General features: G+C 40.9%; 2 protein-coding genes across 10 annotated transcripts in view; one reads left to right on the forward strand and one right to left on the reverse strand.

The window, feature by feature from the left end:
- Positions 1–1,413: 1,413 nt before the first annotated feature.
- armt1 (acidic residue methyltransferase 1) lies at positions 1,414–22,944 on the reverse strand. Of its 5 annotated transcripts, none has more exons than XM_041211360.1 (5): positions 22,824–22,944; positions 13,773–13,878; positions 6,261–6,502; positions 5,450–5,615; positions 1,414–2,534 (listed from the first exon to the last, which is right to left on the reverse strand). In XM_041211360.1, exons 1-5 carry the CDS (start codon positions 22,889–22,891, stop codon positions 1,758–1,760), a joined length of 1,359 nt encoding a protein of 452 aa, XP_041067294.1. In that variant the 5' UTR covers positions 22,892–22,944; the 3' UTR covers positions 1,414–1,757. The 5 variants fall into 5 exon arrangements, with proteins under 5 accessions (XP_041067294.1, XP_041067304.1, XP_041067321.1 ...); XM_041211370.1 differs by having other exon boundaries at positions 22,856–22,933; XM_041211387.1 differs by having other exon boundaries at positions 6,261–6,411; positions 22,856–22,879.
- Positions 22,635–23,200, forward strand: part of rmnd1 (required for meiotic nuclear division 1 homolog) — a 70,908-nt gene continuing 70,342 nt past the window's right edge. The window contains exon 1 of one of the 5 annotated variants that reach the window (XM_041211454.1): positions 22,635–22,842. The gene's annotated coding sequence lies outside the window, so the exon portion shown is untranslated. Of the gene's footprint in view, positions 23,176–23,200 lie in introns of all 5 variants that reach the window. The other 4 variants (XM_041211463.1, XM_041211409.1, XM_041211418.1 and 1 more) reach the window with 4 other exon arrangements.

Below are 23,200 nucleotides of genomic sequence, written 5' to 3' on the forward strand. Positions count from 1 at the left end.
ATCAAGTTTAGCCTCCGTGTCCTAGCACTTGACAGCAGTGAGCAAAAAGTTGGCAGTATTGGAAGATTAGAAAATTATGAACATATACAATTTATAAATTAAAATATAAACACTTGAAAATTATAATTCAGGGAAGACGGCACTAAACAAATAAAAATGAGAGCTTTCCTTTAGAAAGAACAGCTGGAACTAATATATCAATTATAGTTAAGTCTCAGCTGATGATGGAATCTGCCTTAGGATCAAGTCTGTCATACTTTACACAGCAGCAATACAGGCTGGGATGGCCAGGGGAGACAGCATGCTGGAATAGATTAGGCTTGCAGGCCATGAGTTTTGTAACATTGGGGCTGGAGTGCGATTGAAGGCTGTCCGATTTATGCAATCATTCCTTTTAACAGTGAAGTATGAAAGTAGCTTAATAAAATTATTTAAAATAAAAGGATGGCTGCTAACTGTCGGTGCATAAGAGCCCAGCTACAAAGAACCAAGCTCAGGAAAAAGAACAAGTGATAAGTCCAGGAACCCTGTGAAGACAGAAAATCTATGTATAAAAAAGGTATTTTAAGATGTGGTAGGGGCTTATTGTTACATTGAGAATTGTTTCAGAACTGGAGTTTTTTGTGTGTATTATTTTATAGATTAATTTTTTGGGTGAATAGGAAATTAACAAGCCTGCCACAGTCTTTTTTAGATCAGCAATTTATATCCTACTGCAATGCTCAGGGGGGAAGAAAAAAATTAATTCCATCCTCAACTCGCTTTGTCAATTAGTCAGTAAATAGCTTTACAGGTATTAGATCTGTGAGAGCATGTATCTTGAAGTATCAGTAAGGTCTCTGTTTACCTTGTGCCATCACATGATAGGTTGCTTCATTGAATTTGCTGTGTTATTGTGATGGGTAAGCCACTGTCTTGTTTAAATAGCTATCTGGATAATTTCTCGCACAACCCATGATGTAAATGATTCTCAGACCTTCAGCTTACCACAAGCATTGTCACAGAGCAATTTTACCTCAACCCATCTGGTAGGTAACTTATATGATTAAATCATACACCCATTTCACACACTGCCTGCCTGATTTTACTTTCCATAGAACTTAATGAAAAGCAAAATAAAAGAGTGTAAAATGAGCAGCTGATCTGATCATACTGATTTCTCACAGCACCAGTAGGTTAAAGCTAATCCATAGTCTGGTACAACACTCCTTGTTATGTGCTCTTGAAAGGTCCTGAAAGGTCATATGTTAAAACAGATATAAATGGTGATACATCTTTTGCAGTCATTTAGCAGTTCAAATAGAAAAGAAGCTGGTATACATTTCACTCTAATTCTATTTGAATAATTGTTCGTTTTCCATCACTGCATCTGTTGAGTGTTCACAAAAATGCTTGAATTGAAAGCATTATATGTCAACTCCAGCAACCATTTTAATCAGGAATGAACATGTACTTCACGAGTAACTGGTAATTGACATTAAGGTGATCCATTGTTAATTTTATATTAGCAACATTAGGGCAGCATTCCAGTTCTACAAACACATTTTGTTTTCTGCAGATTCTGTCATTTTCAAAAAATATTCCTGAAACCAATCCCCCCATCTCAAAAAATTAAATTATCAGAATCTTAGACCATAATTTGCTTAAGATCAGTATGTATTCTGTAAACAATAAAGAAGCATGCCAACTGTTACATAGCAGCCCCATGAGCAGCCAGCCAGACTTGCTGATATACCATGCAGGTAGATTTGTAAGCGTTATTGTTGGTAGGGGTTACTGAACTGAATAATGGCATAGCGTCCACTGATCATCCATTCAGTATCAGAGACTGCCAGCTGCTCACCTTGCCCAGGCTTTAAGCCAACCTGAATATCAGCTTTCAGTGTTCTTAAGCTACAAAGTGGTGCGGGCTGAAACCCGCGTAGAGCAGTGTCAAAAGAAACCGTATAGCTCCATTTTCTGTCTCCTGTTAGTTTCCTATAGTTCAGGTCTCCCTTAAAAAAGATCAAATTTGACTTCTGTAATTCAGCATACAGATCATCTGCAACCAGAGGCATGTCACAAAACTCGTGAGGGAGGGTCCAGAAAGGGTGATTGTGATAAACCCAAATACCTTGTTTCACATTCTTTGCCCACATCACACCACTTTTGGACATCTGCATTTGATTGGCTGCCTGCATCTTCTTTAGTGTCCAATCAAAATCTTTCTTGGTTGTATCAGAAACAAACCAAGGTATGCTTTTGCCATGAAAGTGTATCACATCAGCCAGTTGAGAAGTAATGAGAAAATCTGCTAGTACCAAGTCTGTCACCAGCTCAAATCCAGAATTGTCAAGGACAATATCTATTCGGGTGCATGTTGGTTTTGAGGTTTTGTTTTTCTTATTATTAATGAGGAGTTCCCAAACAACTTCAGAATCATCTACCAGGATGGAAGGCTTCAAAGATTCTAGAGAAGTTAATGGATTGAACTTCTGAGAGTTGTCCTGGCCAGAAGAAATGGAAAGGTCACATCTGTTTCCCCAAAGTGCAACCTAGGTTTTAAAAAAACATCATAAGCTATCAAGAATATCTTCTCACAGCACAGGAAATTAAAATGTTGACACAGTGTCCAGAATGACTCCAGGAACCTTATTTTCCACGTTAAAAAATTACTTCTTCCTTCTGAAGATTATGAGAACAAACAGAAATGAAATAGTGAACTACGTTCACTTTGAAGTGAACCTTGATTTCGTATTGTGTAACTTAACAAAAGCTGTTGACAGCATGTGACATAAAATCCACATCCATTTTTTTCAAAACTTGAATATTGCAGTAAGAAATAAGAACAGTTCAATTTTTAACAATGCAGACTTATTGCCATGACGCCTCAGAAATACAAAAATAGTGACCTGTAAATCAAAAGCATTACTAATGGATATTCCACTCAGCCGAAACCTTTTGGAAAAAAGGATTGATATCATAATTGGACTTTGGACATCTTTAAAAATCACTAGTTGAGATTTTGCCTCCTCCCCTATCATTCCTAAGTGACGCAAGAACTGAAATATTCCATAGAAGGGTGTTCAAACCGTATTTGGTGGGTCACATATGGTCAAAAGCTCCTCTTGAAGCCCAAGTAAATTATTGGTCCTTTTGTGTATTTTTTTTTTATTTAATTGTTTGTCTATTTTAATTTTCTGGGCCTGGGGAATTTGCAAAGCGATGTGTTTTGCACTGTTCAATAAATCCCAATTCAGAACACCAAAAATCGGTTAGAATCAGCAACTTAAGATACAATAAATCATTGGGAAAATCAAATTAAATATCAAGGTTCCATTTAATGCACTGATACAGGCCATGAAGGCAAAGTGCCTCAGAGTTTTTCAATATTTTGATGACTACCTGTACAGCTTTGAATTCAGTTTGTAATAATGTGTTATTCATGCAGTTGCTTTTAAGAAAATACTTCTTTAATGTGTGATGAACAATGTATAATTTTTAAGTTAAATTTTTATACATGTGCATTTTTGTGTTAAGGAAGGTAAAATGGTTTCAGTTTCATGTAGGTGATTTATGAGCCTTGATTCCTAGAAGTCTGGATGGATCTGTAGCTGGAAGATCAGTCTTTTGGGTTTGTTTATATATACACACACATTTTGATGAGGTTTTACAACCCCTGAAGTTAAAGAGATGAGTTAAAAAGGAATTAGAAATTTAGTGATTTTGGGGAAAAAACCCAAAGTAGAAAAAACTGAGCTGTTGCCTAGTGACAGTGGTCAAATGACACAGAGAAAGACAGGGAAGAGTTCAGTGTATATCAGGGAAAGAAGGCAGGATTTTAAGCTCTCTGATAATACTACTAGGCTATTGGGAGACTGAGTTTAGGGAACTCGTATGTTTGCTCTGCAGCTGAAGCAATAGTGAGTTTACAGTACGGTTTTGGGGGTCTCGGGAAAGATGCAAGTTGGGTGAAAAGCATCAAGTGGACGCACAAGAATTCACCGTTTGCAACTGTGCCAGTCTCAAGCGAGAAGCCTGTGTGTCAGGATAGTAGTAAAACTTCACTTGTTTATATGTCTGTAAATATATTGCTGGGTAAAGGAATAATGTGATTTGAATCATATTCTTGTGTTGATATTGAGATCTTTCTGATCTTTTTGTCTGATGTAATATACTTCATTTTTCTTGTTTAATAAATGTTTTATTCTTTGTGTTAAAAGTTCATCAGCAGACTCCTCTGAATTTGTTCAGTTACTTTCCTCCATGGTTTCCAAAATATAAACAAAGTTAGGATTTATCAAGCCAGATTTCATTCTGGGATCTGACGTGTCCAGTGTTAACATCAGCTAGGATCGTAACAAATGGAAGTTAAAGGGTAAAGCATCTCTTGCTGATTTTCCATGTGGTTCCCCAAATTATAAAAGATAGATGTCAATGGTGTGCATAAATAATTTATCCACTGTTAACTGTTTAAACAACCTGGGATTTGGCATTTTTGTGGAAATTTTGAGTTACCTAACAGTATGAAATTCAGCTCCAGAGACATCAGCCATAGAAAGAATGGGCTGAGGGCCAGTCTGCATTCATGATATGAGTGACTGCAACTGTCTCATGAAATACAAGGTGGATTTTTAAAATTTCAAATACAAACTAAAAATGTTCCAGAACTTTTGATGTAAAGCATTTTCCTTACTGCAACCTAGTGTATCCCATCTGTTTTCACTCTGTTGATACTTTTTTATTTTTTTGATCTGCCTGTAGATTCCTTGAGCACGGAGGGAGGGGAAGTCTGACTGATCCCTGCTAACTAAGTGATCAATAATAAATTAATAATCACAAGATTACTGTACACCATGGAAATGACTGCAAAGGGCTGTACATGGATACTCATAATCTTTATGAATGATAATGTAAAGATGGGTCTACAATGGCTCCCTTCACTTCAAGAAAACAATATGGATGACCCCAAGTGTACAAAGGTTAGAGATCCTGTGGTTGCTGTAGTTCATCTGCAACAACATTAATCATAACTTTACAAATGCTCATATAATAGCGTCCCCTGAACAGCTACTTCTGAGGGAACAACATTTTTTTTTAGCTTTTTTTGTGACTGTTTTATTGTGGCAGCTGTACTGCAAGTGTTAGTGAGGTTTTGTTTATAGTAACTGTGTATTAAAATGAAACCCAGAGTTGATTCTAGCAAGGATCTTTTACCTTGAAGCCATCTAGTGGATACTGAATGAAAGCAAGAAAATACTCTAGTATCTTTTGTATTGCTTAAAAAACTTAACCTTATAGTTTTTGTGTGGCACTGAGCAACAATACCAGAGGCAGTAGCTCCAAGTGAATCATGTGACAATTATTGTATTGTACAATCTGATATTAGCACTTTTTCACAGCCACACTCAACCTTAGCAGTAACTACACAAATATAAATGAGTACACCATTTATTTATTTAAGACCTACCTGCATGAGCAGCAAAAACTCAGTTTTGAGTTGAGTATCTTTGAAACATTCTATCTTCTTTTTCATTTCTAAAAAATAGGTGCAGATAGCAATGACAGCCTGCTGTGATGCAAAGAAACTTTGAGTCTTAGCTTCATTAAATGCATCAAAATCACACATGGGAGGACTGCAACCAGAAAACAGAAAACTAAATTAAGTTACAGACTTTACAGTTTGAAGTCCAATAATTCCGTGGTATTTAACATCATCAGTTCTAGCTGGTCTCTTGTAGGATTGTTCAGACAAAAATAAAAGCTTATATTTATTTACATACACTGTTAACATAGAAAAACATTCCAAGGTGCTTCACAAACAGACAAAAATTTGCTTTTATATGGCACCTTATTACATCCTCAGGATATCCCAAAGATCTGCACAACTAAGGAAACACAGAGACACAATATCAGAATTCATAAATGCCACAAAACTGTTGCATAGGTAAGAGAACAGGGCATGCCTTAGACAGATTAGTTGATTGGGCAGATCAATGGCAGATGAAATTGAATGAATAGAAACGAAAGGTGATAGATTTAGGGAAGAAGAAGAGCATGTACAAACTCATGGTGTCGAAGTAGAGGAGCAGAGCAGCTTAGTTTCAGATACACAAATCTTTAGAAGTGACAGAACAAGTTGTTAAAAATATAAAAAGGTATTGGAAAGACACTATACAAAGCAATTTCTATCTTCCAATGTTTATATTCTAGACACAATTTATTTCAATGAAAAGTTATAACCAATGAAGTTTTTAAAAGTTTAAAATTTCTTCACTCACTTGAGCTGCAGTGATTCCTGAATCCTACGGTACATGTAACACTCCATGTACAGCCAGGGTGACTTAAACCAGCTGGGGCTTTCACCCGTATCCAATCTAGCCTGCTGCTGGTCTAGGTATTCATTCCACAGGTCAGTATCAGGTAATCCATCTGTAAGAGGTAGTGCTGGCTTGTCAGTTTGCAGCTCATTTCGTAACTTAGACATGAGAGAGATGGCTCTTTTTTCTGCCTCAACACCTTCCTAGAAAAATACACAGTATTAACTGAGATACGTACAGACAAAATCATTACAAATTAACATGTTATTCTTTGAGATAGGTGGGAAAGTAAGTTGTCAAGAGGAAGTCTACAAAGGGATTTAGATAGGTTAAGTGAGTGGGCAAAAATTTGGCAGATGGATTATGTGGGAAAACGTGACCACATCGGGAGTACTGGGCACAGTTTAGAATCATGGTTTGGTCTCCATACTTAAGGAAAGATAAAATTGCATTAGAAGCAGTTCAGAGAAGATTCACTCAACTGATTCCTGGGATGAAGGGATGTTATGAGGAAAGGTTGAGCAGGTTAGGCCTATAACTATTGGAATTTAAAAGAATGAGAGGTGATCTTACTGAAACATGTAAGATCCTGAGGGAACTTGACAGGGCAGCTGCTGAGAGGATGTTTCCCCTTCTGGGAGTCTAGAACTGGGGGACACAGTTTAAAAATTAGGGGTCTCTCATTTAAGACCGAAATGAGGCAGTTTTTTTTTTTCTCACAGAGGGTGCTTGGTCCATGGAATTTTCTTCTCCAGAGTGCAGTGGAGGCCGGGTCATCAAATACATTCAAGGCTGAGTTAGATAGATTTTTGATTGATAATGGAGTCAAGGGTTATGAAGGACAGACAAGAAAGTGCAGTTGCGGCCACAGTCAGATCAACCATGACCTTATCGAATGGCAGAGCAGGCTGGAGAGGCCAAATACCCTACTGCTGCTCCTAATACTTGTGTTCATTCTGGTGAATTTGCACTGTACCCCTTCCAAAGCCATTATACATTTCCTGAACAAAAATAAAAATACCTGGAAAAATTCAGCAGATCTGGCAGCACCTGCGGAGAGGAGCACAGTTAATGTTTCGAGTCCGTATGACTCTTCAACTGAACTAAGTAAAAATAGAAATAGAAAAGAGGTGAAATATAAGCTGGTTTAAGGGGGAGTGGGACAGGTAGAGCTGGATAGAGGGCCAGTGATAGGTGGAGATAGCCAAAAGATGTCATAGACAAAAGGACAAAGAGGTGTTGAAGATGGTGCTATTATCTAAGGAATATGCTAATAAGTGACATTAAGGGTTGAAAGCAGGACAAGCAAGGTACAGATAGCCCTCGTGGGGCTGGGGTGGGGAGGAAGGGATCAAAATAGGCTAAATGGTAGAGATAAAACAATGGATAGAAATACATTTAAAAATAATGGAAATAGGTCGGAAAAGAAAAATCTATATAAATTATTGGGGAAAAAAATTTTTAAAAAGGGGGGCATCAAAAAAGGGGGTGGGGATGGAGGAGAGAGTTCATGATCTAAAATTGTTGAACTCAATTTTCAGTCTGGAAGGCTGTAAAGTGCATAGTCGGAAGATGAGGTGCTGTTCCTCCAGTTTGGGTTGAGCTTCACTGGAACATTGCAGCAGGCCAAGGACGGACATGTGGGCATCAGAGCAGGGTGGAATGCTGAAATGGCAAGCAACAGGAAGGTGTGGGTCATGCTTGCGGACAGACCGAAGGTGTTCTGCAAAGCGGTCACCCAGTCTGCATTTGGTGTCTCCAATGTAGAGGAAACCGCATTGGGAGCAACGAATGCAGTAGACTAAATTGAGGGACGTGCAAGTGAAATGCTGCTTCACTTGAAAGGAGTGTTTGGGCCCGTGGACGGTGAGGAGAGGGGAAGTAAAGGGGCAGGTGTTGTCCCTTCTGCGGTTGCATGGGAAGGTGCCGTGGGAGGGGTTTGAGGTGTAGGGGGTGATGGAGGAGTGGACCAGGGTGTCACGGAGGCAACGATCCCTGCCGAATACCGCGGGGGGGGGGGGGGGGGGGGGGGGGGGGTGAAGGGAGGATATGTTTGGTGGTGGCATCATGCTGGAGTTGGCGGAAATGGTGGAGGATGATTCATTGAATGCGAAGGCTGGTGGGGTGATAATTGAGGACAAGGGGGACCTTATCATGGTACTGGGAGGGAGAGGAAGGTATGAGAGCGGATGTGCGGGAGATGGGCCAGACACAGTTGAGGGCTCTGTCAACCATCGTGGGTGGAAAACCTCGGTTAAGAAAGATGGAAGACATGTCAGAGGAACTGATTTTGAAAGTGGCATCATCAGAACAGATGCGACGGAGGCGAAGGAACTGAGAGAATGGGATGGAGTCCTCACAGGAAGCAGGGTGTGAGCAGCTGTAGTCAAGATAGCTGTGGGAGTTGGTAGGCTTGTAATGGATATTGGTGGTCAGTCTATCACCAGAAATTGAGACAGTGAGGTCAAGGAAGGGAAGGGAAGTGTCAGAGATGGACCATGTGAAAATGATGGAGGGGTGGAAATTGGAAGCAAAATTAATAAATTTTTCCAGGTCCAGACGAGAGCATGAAACAGCACCAAAGCAATCACCGATGTACCGGGGAAAGAGTTATGGGAGGGGGCCGGAGTAGGACTGGAACAAGGAATGTTCCACATACCTCATAAAGAGACAGGTAATAATTTATATAGATTTTTCTTTTCCCACCTATTTCCATTATTTTTAAATGTATTTCCATTCATTGTTTTATCTCTACCTTTTAGCCTATTTTGATCCCTTCCCCCCACCCCAGCCCCACTAGGGCTATCTGTACCTTGCTTGACCTACGTTCTACCCTTAATGTCACTTAAAAGCACATTCCTTAGATAATATCACCACCTTCAACACCTCTTTGTCCTTTTGTCTATGACATCTTTTGGATATCTCCACCTATCACTGACCCTCTATCCAGCTCTACCTGTCCCACCCCTCCTTAAACCAGCTTATATTTCACCCCTTTTCTATTTCTATTTTTACTTAGTTCTGTTGAAGAGTCATACGGACTCAAAACATTAACTGTGTTCCTCTCCGCAGTTGCTGCCAGACCTGCTGAGTTTTTCCAGGTATTTTTATTTTTGTTTTGGATTTCCAGCAACCGCAGTTTTTTGCTTTTATACATTTCCTGAAGCTTGGTGCCCAAAACTGAATGTAGTACTCCAGATGCCATCTGACCATGGTTCTATACAACTGAGTATCACTTCCTCAGTTTCAAATTCCAGTCTCAACATTTTATTAGACTTTTCTGATTACTTTTTGTACCTGTGCACTTGTTTTAGCTAGTTGTGTACATGGACACCTAAATCCCCTCATTCCTTTATTAATCCTAGTCCATCATCATTAAGAAAATATTCCAATTTGGTTTTTTTCAGATCAAAGTGGATAATCTAACACTACCACTTCCCTTTTGCCATAGCTTTTCCTACCCACTTAGTTTGTCTGTTTGTTACTTGCTCCTCCCAACCACACAACTTAATGGGCAGAATTTTCTGCTTACCGGGTGGGCCCGACCCCATCTCCGGCAGGCAGGGAGCCGATCCCCGCCGGAGAAGCAGGCCCCGCCGCCATTTTAAGTGTGCGGGCCAATTAAGGCCCGCCCAGCTTGACGCCCGGCGGGAAGTGCTATGCGCTTCCTGTGCAGACGGGGGGGATTCCCCAAATGCGAGAGTGCACTCTTTCGCACATGCGCACATCCCCCTGAGGCTAAGTGCTACCTCAGGGAGATCGCTGAAAGTTATACAAACATTAAAAATAGAAAAATAAAAAAATCCTTAACACGTCCCCCTCATGTGACAATGTCACACAAGATGGCACATGTTAATAAATTTCATTAAAACTTTATTAAAGTTTTTTAAACCCTACGGCCGGTGGATGAGGTTTCATGTTTTTTCAGAAGCCCGCTGGGGCTCCTGGCCTGCCCTGCAACCTTAAGGTTGGACGGGCAGGTCCTTTAATTGTTTTAATTATCCAGTCAATGGCCTCAATTGGCCATTGATAGGTCGGCGGGTGCGCAGCTGATTTCGCTGTGCCCCCGCTTTCCGGAAGATTTAAATGAGGTGGGATGACGTCGGGGGAACCCCCAATGTCATCCCGCGTCATTTTGTGCATCGGTGAGCGGGCCCCGCCCCCTGCTCACCGACGGCAAAATTCAGCCCAATGTGTCTCTTAACTTAGTGTCACTTACAAATTTGGATATACAACTCCCTATTGCTTCATCTGACTCATTCCTTCACCGCTGAAATACTGAGGCACCATTACAGATCCCTGATCATCCCTGTGACCACTTGTCACATTTCGCCAAACAGAGAAAGAACTGTTTATCCTTTGTGTCCTAAATTGCGATCAATTCGTTTCTGAACCAAAACAGACAGTTTGTCATTCATCTCTTTACAGAATGTGAGAATGTGCAGCCACTGCCACATGAAGTGATTGAAGCAAATAGAATTCATGCATTAAAGGAGAGGGTTGATACATACACGAGGAAGAATGGGAATAAAAATTGTTATGGGGTTAGAGTGGAAGAGGTAATTAGGTTAATGTGGAAGATAAACACCAAGGTGGACTGAACAGCTTGTTGATGCGTTGTAGATTCTTATGTAATCTCATTTTGATCTTTGTAGGACTTTGTTGGGTATAAGAAGCCCAACCACACCCCACTAATTTCCAAACAATAGAATCTGCCAATCAACCCAAAGCTTTGATCCCTCAATTCTTTGCAGAACAGCAATTTTTAAAAAAATCAGCATTTAGAATAGCAAATTAAGGTCTTCATCAGAAAAGGAGTCATACTGTGGACTTACTATATCGAGAACTATGTATATATTTTAATATTAAAATTTACACTTGTTTTACTTATTGGTTACTTAAAGGGTTTGATTCAATACCATGCAGCAGATTACCAACTTGCACTCTCAAAGTTCATAAAATTTAGCTGGATCATCTGAAAACTTTGCAATCTCAAAGGTCACCATAGAATTGTACAGCACAGAAGGAGCTGCACCAACTCTTTGAAAGTATCATCCAATTAGTCCCAATCCGCTGCTCATTTCCCACAGCACTGCAAATTTCTCAAAAGAACACAAGAATTAGAAGTAGGCCATTTAGCCCCTCAAGTCTGCTGCACCATTCAATAAGATCATGGCTGATCTGATTGTGGTTTTAACTCCACCTACCTGAGTGCCCTTGACTACCTTGTTATCAAAAATCTATTTATCTCAGCCTTCAGTATATTCAATGACCCAGTCTTTACTGCTCTCCGTGGAAGAAAATTCCACCCTCTGAGAAAAAAAGATTCTCCTCATCTCAGTATCAAATGGGAACCCCCTAATTTTTAAGCTGTGTCCCTAGTTCTAGACTCCCTCACAAAGAGAAATGTCATTTCAGCATCCATCCTGTCAAGTTCCTCAGGATCTTATATGTTTCGATAAGATCGCCTCTGATACTTCTAAACTCCAATGGATATAGGCCAAGCCTGCTCAACTTTTTCTCATAAGCTAACCCCTTTGTCCCAGGAATTAGTTGAGTAAACCTTCCCTGAACTGCTTCTAATGCAATTTTATCCTTTCTTAAGTAAGGAAACCAAAACAATACACAGTACGCCAGATGCAGTCTCATCAAGGCCCTGTACAGCTGTAGCAACACTGATCTATTTCACACTTGATTCCCCTTGCAATAAACACCAACATTCCTTTTGCCTTTCTAATCATTTGCTGTACCTACATACTAACTTTTTGTAATTCATGTACCAGGACACCCAGGTCCCTCTCTACCATAGAGCTCAGCATTCTCGCTCCATTTAAATAATATACTCCTTTTTTGTTCTTCCTGCCAAAATGGACAAGTTCATTTTCCCACATTATACTCCATCTGCCAAATTTTTGCCCACTCACCTATCTATATACAAATTGTCAGTTGGTAGTACAGAACTTGAGTATTGCTGAAAAAAGACATGCCTTCGAAGCTTTTCATCTTGCACTCATCAAGACAGTTCGCAAGAATACCAAAATTAAAGGGAACAATTTATACTGCATGAGAAGAGAGTGCTGATTGGTTGGCAAGTGGACTCTTAATGGTAGAGGCATCGCCATGGAAAATGCACCAGGAAACAGTTAACTGCCAATCTTTTGTTCAAATTCAAACCAGGTAGATCGACTCAGTGGTCAAGGCATTGTCATGGGGAATAAGCTAGGGAATGGCTGTCCAAGCTTTTGTTTAGTTGAAAAAGGCACAATGCATGGACATGCTCCTTCTGCCTGCAAAGGACAGGGCCTTGTGTATGAATATATGTAGCTTCTGGCATACATAAGTGAGCTATAATGCGAGCCAAAATTGGTTTTCAGTATAATTCTTAGCAAATTTCTTTTTCAAATAAACAAAAGCTTGGGGAACAGCCATTCCCTGGTCCATTCCCTATGGCAATGTCTTGATCAATCAGAGTTGATCTGCCAGGTTTGAATTTGAAATTAACCGATTCCTGGTGCATTCCCTATGGCAACGTCTCTACCAATCAGAGTCCAACTGGCAACCAATCAGCGCTCTTCTCATGCAGTATAAATTGTTGTTCACTTTACTATTGGTATTCTTGCGAACTGTCGTAATGAGTACAAGATGAAAAACTTTGACAGCATGTTTCTTTTTTTCAGCAATACTAAATATATTCCTTTGTCGATTCTTTATGTCCTCTTGACAATGTACTTTTCTACCTATTTCTGTATCATCAGCAAATTTAGCTACCATACATTCGGTCCCTTCATCCAAGTCAATGATATAGATTGTAAATAGTTGAGGCCCCAGCAATGATCCTTGTGGCGCTCCATTAGTTACAGCTTGCCAAACCCAGAATGACCCACTTATCCCTATTCTCTGCTTCCTGTTCATTAACCAATCCTCTAACTATGCTAATACATTACTCCCTACTCCATGGATGCATATTTTGTGTAGTAACTTTTAAGTATATATCCAATTCCCTTTTGAAAGGCAATTTCCCTTTTGCTTTAGGTGATGGAAGCAAAAAGGAAATTCCCTTCCAAAAGGGAACTGGACATATACTTGAAAGGTTACTGCACAAAATATGCATTCATAACAAATTGTACAGTGCATAAAAATAGTTAAGCTCCCTGCTGGGTTTCCCACAAATTATCTTAAAAATACGTCCTCTGGTTACTGATCTGCCTGCTATTAGAAAGTTTCCTCCTATCTAATCTATAAAAGTCCCTCATAGTTTTGAACTGCTCTATTAAAGCTCCTCTCAACCTTCTCAGTCCTGTTTCCACCTCTCTCTGCTAGAAGGAGAATAATCTCAGCTTTTCTAGTCTCTGCACTTAACAGAAGTCTCATAGTCTTGCTTCCATTCTGGTAAAGCTTCTCTGTATCCTCATAACCTTTGAACAAGTTGGTGAAATTACATTTCAAGCTCCTTAATTGCCAATTCCAACTCACCTGTCCATGTTGCTCAAAAAATGTATCCATATTCCGATGCACTGTATCAATAGCCTTAGTCAGTATCTGTGGCAGTCTGTCTTTAACAGTGAAGTAGGCAAATGACCTACAAAGAAAAATGTATGTCAGCAGAGATACAGAGCCACAGAATGCAAGAAGCTAGTATAAGTCTTTCATATCGTACAAATGTAGTGGACTTTGGAAAGGCAGACAAGGGGTAGAATCAATATTTCATACCACCATCCAACTGAACCATGCTGCTGTTCAACAGGGAATACCTATGTTGTGCAAGGTAAGGATGGCGTGAGATTGCAAAAATGATAGCGCTGAACAAATTTTGATTTTGCAAATTTCTGTTTACTATCCAATGGACCTGTGTTCAAGTTAAAACCTGAGTGAAAGGGTAAAACTTTTCTCTTTGTGCGGTCTCTTCGTAAAATGAATTAGACCAATTTCACAAAATTGCCCGATTCAGCAACAACAGGGAACCCAATCAGAGAGAGGCCACAGGATGACTGGTGTGGGAAATGGTGACGTAGACATGTGAGGCAGAGCAACTTTTTGAACGAAACATCAAACTGCCCTATCTGCCCTCTCAGGTGGAAGGAAAAGTTCCCACTACACTATTCAAAGATCAGGGGAGACCTGGTCAACCAACATGACTAAAACAGATTATCTGGCCATAATCACATTATTTTGTGGGACCTTGCTGAACACAAATTGACTGCTTTTCCCACAAAGTGACTACACTTCAAAAAGTTCATAATTCACTATAAAGCACTTTGGGACGTCAGAGGTGTTGCATAAATTCAAGCATTCCTTTCAGCAATTGTAGATGCACGATTGTTGCTAGTGATCTGACATTCATCTGAATTCCAGGGCAACAGCCTGAGCACATTGCTGATAAATGTTTCAGGCTATGGGCCTGAAAAGATATAATTATCAGACAGCTGAGTGAAATGGTCAATTAAACCTGCTCATATTGGAATGCCAAGTGCTCTCAGATGGTGTTATTCTTGCCTCAGAGTTAGCTTTCCCCACTGCAGAATTTGAAAATAGGCAAAACAAAAATAAAAATACCTGGAAAAATTCAGCAGGTCTGGCAGTTTTTTGCTTTTATTTGAATATGGGCAAGGTTGACACATTAGTGTGGAACTGAGGAAGTGTTGCATTGTTGGTGGTGCCATCTTTGATAGGAGAGGCTAAACTAAGACCCCAATTCGGTTAGATACAAATGATCCCATGGCACTATTGGAATAACATGGGCTTCTCTCAGTACCCTGGTAAACATTTCTCTCTCAAACAACACCATGAAAAATTGATTAATTGTTTCTGCATCTCACCGGTGTTGCAAGATATTTGTGTGCCTACCTAACAATTACTGTGCTTTGACTAGAATTCATTACATGAATTTTTAAGACATCTCTGAGAACGTCAATAAAGGACTAACTTTAATAGCTGTAAAACCTTGCAAATATTTCACTTAAAAAGCAAGATCGGACTGAGTTAATTAGCTTGAGCATTCTATTCTGCATATTGACAACAAAATCTGTGCTGGAGATTTTGTTACCTCTAGACTGGACGATTCCAGTGCACTCTTGGCTGGCCTCCCTCTTTCTACCTTCCATAAACTTGAGGTCATTCAAAATTCTGCTGCCCAGGTTCTAACTTGCACCAAGTCCTGTTCACTTATCATCCCTAATCTTGCTGACCTACATTGGCTCCCAGTTAACAAACACCTGGATTTTAAAATTCTCATTCTTGATGACAAATTACTCCATGACTTTTCCCCTATCTGTGCAATATCCTTAAGTCCTAGAACCCTCCAAGATATCTGTACTCCTCCAATTCTGGCCTCTTAAGCATCCCCGATTTTAAGTGCTCCACCATTGGTGTCTGTACTTTCAGTGCCAAGCTCCTAACACTGTGGAATTCCCTCCCTTAACATCTGTACTGCTCTTTCCTTTTTTGAGATGTTCCTTAAAACTTATGTATTTGATCAAGTCCTTTGCCCTAGTATCTCTTCATGCGGTGTAGTGTAAAATGTTGTTCCACAACACTCCTTGTGAAGCACCTTGGGACATTTTCCTACATTGGGCACTACATAAATACAAGTTGATATTGTTGTTGTGGAGTTACTCTCTTTGGTTGGATACATTTCCTAGTAACTGGTGCTAAATTAGCACAGTACACACATATAACCCAAGGAAAATATTTTAATTCAGAAGCAATAACGCAAATTTCATTCCTATTTCTCATAATAATGTTGCATCTTTCAAACACAAGGACCCTTATGAAATCATTGGTTTCCAAAGCTTACAATTTTTGAACTTTCATAATTAACATAACACCAATAAGACATGTAAAAATTCAAGAGTAAAAGACTAAATACTACATTTCCACATAGTCAATGGGTGGAAATTATAGCCTTGATGCAGAGGTGTCTTTGGAAAATGATGGCAATGCATTTCTGAAATGGCTCTGAGGTTTCAAGATGTTAAGAGATTGCGAAAAACGTGCCAATTTTTTTGTCCTCTTTGCATCAATCCTAAAAAAGTAATTATTCAAACTACAGCCTTGGGAAAGGGTTGCTAGTAAACAATTGCATTTGTAACATGGCCTGTCTGGAAAATGACAGGATGCAATATGCTGACTAAACTCCATTTTACTGAAGACAAGTGGTTGGATCTAGTGTGGGAACATAACCCCAGAGAGTAAAACAACTGAAAGGTCATCCATTTTCTCGGTAATTAAACGCAGAAAGCCAGGTCAGCACTACCACCTTATTATGGTGAACGCTTTCCAAGAATTCCACCTGCAAATGTTTCCTTCAAAAATGATTGTTTCCCTCCCTTTATTCTTTTTCTTTCTTCAGACTATCTTTAAGGAGCAAGTTGCCTTAATGTAGTTGGCAGCAAAATCAATGTTTGCAATTTTAATGAGGTGGCAAAAAAATTGCAATTTATTTTTTAATAATTTAAGAATCGTATCAGCATTCAGTATTTTTTTAATTTGTTCATAGGATGTAGTGTCGCCGGCGAGGCCAGCATTTATTGCCCAGCCCTAATTACCCTTGTTCAGGGGGCAGTTAAGAGTCAATCACATTGCTGTGGGTCTGGAGTCACATGTAGGCCGGACCAGGTAAGGACAGCAGATTTCTTTCCCTAAAGGACATTACTGAACCCAATGGGTTTTAACGATAATTGACAATGGTTTCATGATCATTATTAGACTTTTAATTCCAGATTTTTATTGGAATCAAATTTCACCATCTGCCACGGTGGGATTCAAACCCGGGTCCCCAGCAACTACTATTTCAAGGTTTTCTGAGCTAAAGGAACCTCAAGAGTATATTCCCAACCACCTATAGCCTGACCTCTAATCTCAAGAATCATGTCGTACAAAACAGAATCATTTTTGAGTTTCCCATTATAACTGTCCTAAAGATGAGAGTGAAAGGAAACAGTAGACACAAAAGTAGGAATGAACAATGGAATGTTGTACAATCATCAACCTTAGGTTTTTACAAATAAAAGCATGTTAAGTGAAGTAATAGAGTATGATTAGACAAAACTATGATAGAGACCATGTCTACTGATTTAACACTGGTATCAGTGGGGAAGTTACAGATCTTCTATAGGCTAATGCAAGCTCTAGCAACCTTGAGTGAATACTAACAGTTAGCATTGTATCTGAATTATTGTATAAAAAGGGACAAATCGCAGAAGACTCTGGCTGGGAGTGTTTGAAGGCCAGGAGTCTGTGTAAGCTTCACTGCCAGGGTTCTGTACAGACAAACGTTTATACATTTAAAATCTCATGATTTCTCCTGCAAATTTCAATTACAGAAATAATATCACACCTGAACAGTTTATAAAAAAACACCATGGGCGAGTTTGGTGAGGGGCGGGGAGCACACAATCGGGTGAGATGGTGGCGGGTGGGGACCCCGTCGTATTCCTGCCTCCACCCTGGTGAAATCCGTGGTGGAAGGCCCACAGACGGCCTTCCCACCTCACCACCAACTGAGGAACTGAAGGAGGAATTTAATACCCAATTAAGGGCCTCTTCCTGCTGCCTCTGGTATTAACCCAGCAGCGAGCAGGCCTGTCGCCACACATAGAAAGCGCGACATGCAAACCTGTGTGTGTTGCTTGAGGTTTCCCGAGAAGGTTCCTTGTTCAAAGGTACTGTGTCTGATCGAGGGATCCAGCATCAAAGAGGGGTTGGGGGGCATGCTGAGAGCAAGCCCCTCCCGCTCCATGAAACCACTCCCACCATCATTTAACTCTGGCCTGGGTCGCACTGTGATCCTAGGCCTCCGGTGCATATCATTCCAACAGCAGCAATCGCTTCTCCCATTGGCACTGCTCAGCAAAAGAGCTGCCGGCCTCTGATTTGCCGGCAACTCTGGGTGAGCAGGACTTGCCACCCCTGGAATCCTGATCCCAGGGAAGGCCTGCTGGTGGCCTCTTAGTTGCCTGATAGGCTCATAATTCGGTCGGCCTTCCCCAAAGGCGGCAACATGGGTCCCTCGCCTGCTCTCCAGCCAGTGACTGAGATTCCCATCACCTCCATAAAATTTGTTCCCTATATCGCTCTTTTAAACAATGTTAAAGCTCCATCTTATCCAGTAGTGCATTATTGCAATACTCCTGGAAGTGTTCAAGAAATCTTTCATTCATTCATTTCACGAACACATAACACAATTTGCAATGAAACACCTTCCTGTATTATAAAAATATAGTACCCAAGTATTGGCTATTCTCCCTCCCTAGCAAATGTTACCCCCCCCACCCCACTTTAGAGAAAATCCTTCATCATAGTGTTATAGATTTTTAGTACTAATATTGTTAGTCTAGCGATATTGAATAACAGGGATTCTCATGGTACGTTTAATTTTCAATAAGGATATTGGGTTAAATAGAATTTATTTTCTAATTCAACATCAGTGCACCTTCAACTCTGAAAATCATTTAACCCAAGTATAATACTTTGGAGTTGAAAGGAAACCTAATAGTTCAAGTAAAGATGGGGGGTGAGGCTTTGAGGTGATAGTGTTCTCATACCCTCAGCAATAGTAATGCCTCTGAAGGGAGGTATTTTGGCTCTGTTATTGAAGATGGCCATTGACTAGCACTGGTATGACATGAATATTACTTGCCACTTTATCAACCCAACCCTGGATGTTGCCCAGGTCTTGCTGATTACAGGATTGGCCTGTTTCATTCGTGGAGGAATTGTGAATGTAGCTGAACATTGTGCAATCATCAGAAAACAGCCTCACTACTAGCCTTAGGATGGAGGGAATGTCATTGTTGAAACAGGTGAAGGATGCAGCCTTGAGCAACTCCTGCAGAGATGTCCCGAGGTTCAGATGATTGGTTTCCCATGACCACAACTATTTTCCTTTGTGCTAGGTATAAATCCAGCCACTGGAGAGTTTTCCCATGATCACCATTAACTTGAGTTTTAGTAAAGCTCCTTGGTACCACACTTGGTCAAATGCTGCCTTGATGTTAGGTGAAATAATAGGGTGTGAACCAGACACAAACCATATTAGGATAAAGGTTGTAATGAGGCCTGGAGTGAGTAGTCCAGGTGGAATGTAAACTGAACATCAGCAATCAGTCTTTTAGTGAGAAGGTACCATTGCTAATGAGGTGAAAATTTGGCCTTATTTGATTTGTCTTGCTTCTTGCAACAGGGCACCCACATTGCTAGATAGATGTTAGTGTTATAGCTGTACTTGAACAGCTTAGCTAGGGGTATGGCTAGTTCTTCAGCACTACAGCTAGAATCTTGTTAAGCCCATGGTCTTTACTCTATCCATTGCACAGCTGATTCTGATGTCACATGGATTGAACTGAAGACTGGCATCTGTCACAGTGAGGACATCAGGAGAAGGCAGAAATGGTTCATCCATACAGCAATACTGACGGAAGATGGTTGCAAATATTCCAGCCTCATTTTTGCACTCAAGTTCTATCATCATGGAGGATGGCTATGTTGATGCCTCTCCTTCACATGTCAAAATTTTTAAACTAGACTTCAGGCAGAACTACAGAGTTTGATCTAGCCCATTGGTTATGTAATCATTTAGCTGTCTGTGGCAGGTTGCCGTCACAGTTTAATATGCATGTAATGCTGTTGTAGTTTCACTAGTTTGGGATATTTTCAAGTATATCTGGAGTTGCTCTCTACACATGTCCATGTTCTTCTACACTCCTCCTTGAACTAGAATTGGTCACCTGGATTGATTGCAAAAGAGGAATTAGGGATATACCAGCCTATGAAGCTATAAATGGAGTTGTATATAATTTTGCTACTGCTGATGGCCCACAGCATCTCATGGATATCCTGCTTTGAAATGCTGCATCTCGTCTTAATATATCCCATTCAGCACAGTGATAGTGCTACATGACACAATGGAAGATGTCCTCTGTGTGGTACTACTACCTACTGCATGAAATAAATTAATAGACTGTATGCATTTTGGAGCATCCTGAAGTCATGAAAGGCACTACATTAATGAAAGTCCTTTTCTTCACACAGTGGTCTAGTCTGGGCAAGCAGGAGAAACAAATTCTACCAGGGGTGTATCTAAGTAAAAGTATAATACTGCAGAGGCTGGAAATCTGAAATAAAAACAGAAAATGCTGGAAAACCTCAGCAGGTCTGGCAGCATCTGTGGAAGGACAAACAGAGTTAACGTTTCGAGTCTGTTTGATTCTTTTTCAGAGCTAAAGAATAGAAAGGGTTTTATATTGTTTAAGAGGGGGTGGAGCAGGTGGAGCAAAATAGGTGGTCAGGGATAGGTGGGAGCTCAGGAGGAATTGACAAAGATGTCATGGGCACAAGACGAAGGGAGTGTTAATGGTAGTGTTAAAGACTAAAAGTGCTGATAGTGGCATAAAGGTAAGATAAGACAAAGGTCAGCGCTTTGTGAAAGCACAACATAGAAACAAGTGAAAGATGGCTTGGGGGAAAGGAGAAAAAAGGATTAAAAAAGTAAACATAAATGAATAAATAAAAATAAAAAATTGGATTAAAATAGGGGTTAAGATGGAGGAGAATTTATGGTCTGAAGTTGTTGAACTCAATGTTAAGTCTGGAAGGCTGTAAAGTGCCTAATCAGAAGATGATGTGTTGTTTCTCCAGTTTGCATTGGGTTTCACTGGAACATTGTATCAGGCCAAGGACGGACATGTAGGCATGAAAGCGAGATGGTGTGTTGAAATGACAAGTGACAGGAAGGTCTAGGTCGTGCCTGCCAGAAAAGTGAAGGTGTTCCGCAAAGTGATCCAGTCTGCGTTTAGTCTCCCGAATGTACAGGAGACCGCATTGGGAGCAGCGAATACAGTAGACCAAATTGAAGGAGATGCAAGTGAAGCGCTGCTTCATCCGAAAGGAGTGTCTGGGGCCTTGCACGGTGAGAAGGTAAAGGGACAAGTTTGCATCTTCTGGGGATTTCGTTTTCTTTATTATTTCATGGGACATGGGCATTGCTGGCAGGTGAACGTTTGTTGCCCATCTCTAACTGCCCTTGAACTAAGTGGCTTGCTAGGCCATTTCAGAGGGCAGTAAAGAGTCAACCACATTGCTATGGGTTTGGAATCACATGTAGGCCAGACCAGGTAAAGATGGCAGATTTCCTTCCCTAAAAGACATTAGTGAACCAGATGAGTTTTTACAACAATTGATTGATAATAGTTTCATGGTCATCAATACTGAGGCTAGTTTTTTATATTCCAGATTTATTAACTGAATTCAAATTCCACCAGCTGCCATAGTGAGATCTGAACCCATGTCCCTAGAGCATTAGCCTGGGCCTCTGCATTACTAGTCCAGCGACATTATCACGACGCCACCACATGGCAAGGTGCTGTAGGAAGGGGATGAGGAGTTGGAGGTGATGGATGACTGGACCAGGATATCAAGGAGGGAATGGTCTCTATGGAATGCTGACAGGACGGGTGAGAGGAAGATGTAAGCTAAAAGCAAAATACTGTGGATGCTGGAAATGTGAAAGAAAAACAGAAAATGCTGGAAAAACAACAGGTCTGACAGCATCTGTGGAGAGAAAAACAGAGTTAACATTTTGCGTCTCTATGACCCTTCTTCAGAGCTGCTGTCAAACCTGCTGAGTTTTTATAGCATTTTGTTTTTCTCTGAGGGGAAGCTGTCATTGCATCATGCTGGAGTTGGCAGAAATGGCGATGGATGATTCTTTGAATGCAGAGGCTGGTGGGGCAAAAAGTGAGGACAAGGGGGACCCTATCAAGGTTCTGAGAGGGAGGGGAAAGGGAGAGGGCAGAGGTGCGGGAGATGGGTCTGATAAGATTGTGGGCCCTGTCAACCAAAGTGGAGGGGAGCCCTCAATTAAGGAAAATGCCACCATCAGCACTTTCTTTAGTCTTTAACACTACCAAAAACAATATTTTATCTTGTATGTGTGACCTCTTTATCAATCTCTCCTGAGCTCCCACCTATCCCTGACCATCTATTTTGCTCCACCTCCTCCTCGACAGTATAAAGTCCATGACATTTCGAATATCTTAAATAATTTGGTTTAAGCTTTTTTGCACATGGTTACCTTAGTGCTGCAGGGGAAAATAATTTTTAAAAACTGTTTAATAGAGCACAAACCTGTGCCCTACACAGTCTTTAAAATTAAAGGTGCAGTACGCCGGAGGATTTCTCCTCTTTTCATCTCCTCACTCGCCAGACTCTCTAGAGATACGGAAGTACTGAAATTGAATAGAAATCCTAATGACGCCTCTTTCTTGCGCAAAGTGAAGGAAATACGACTGCACCAACATTGGAAGAAGCCGGGCGCAGAGTTCTCCTTGGGGTGGGGGAGGAGGGGTGAATGTGAACTCTGTAAACTTTGATTTTTTTTAATTGACTTTGAACGTTATTTGTTTAAATGTAGTTTTACAGCCCTGCTTTCTGATTCTCCACCAGCACTGACTGGAAGGACCCGGCCGGGGAGGGACAGAGGGACGGAATCGGCGGCGCGCATGTAGTTAGGACTTTTTAACTACAGACCCGGTGTACTTTGCCGAAAGTGAGTCTGGTACCTCCGCCCCTGGCATCATCCTCGGCCTCGCCGCCATCTTGTCGCGTAGTGTCCAGAAGAGCAGGGGAGGAGGCCGAAAGAGGAAGTGACGCCACCACGCCAAATGTGATTGGCCGCGTGGCGCAGGCGCGGGTTCGGGGGTGCCAACGGTAGGTGCGCGTGCGGGGAAGGAGAGTGTGTGAGAGAGGCTTCGGGACGGGGAAGTGAGGACGAGTTCACCCACAGAGGTGCGTGAAGGAGGAAAAGTGCCGTTTGATCACCCCGGAAGAACCTACATGGGGGCGGGGAAAGGCTGTGTGCGCACTTACCCAAGAATCCGTGGTAATCGGAGCCGCCAGAACATGTC

This window comes from Carcharodon carcharias, chromosome 2 (assembly GCF_017639515.1).
Source record: "Carcharodon carcharias isolate sCarCar2 chromosome 2, sCarCar2.pri, whole genome shotgun sequence".
Taxonomy (NCBI): Eukaryota; Metazoa; Chordata; class Chondrichthyes; order Lamniformes; family Lamnidae; genus Carcharodon; species Carcharodon carcharias.

Coding starts and splice junctions, on each gene's coding strand:
- armt1 (XM_041211360.1), bottom strand. CDS start 22,891: ATGGCGGCGAGGCCGAGGATGATGCCAGGGGCGGAGGTACCAGACTCA. Junction 13,879..22,823: donor CTTTCGGCAAAGTACACCGG/GTCTGTAGTTAA, acceptor TTTTCTTTGTAG/GTCATTTGCCTACTTCACTG. Junction 2,535..5,449: donor AGTTTTTGCTGCTCATGCAG/GTAGGTCTTAAA, acceptor TTTAAAACCTAG/GTTGCACTTTGGGGAAACAG.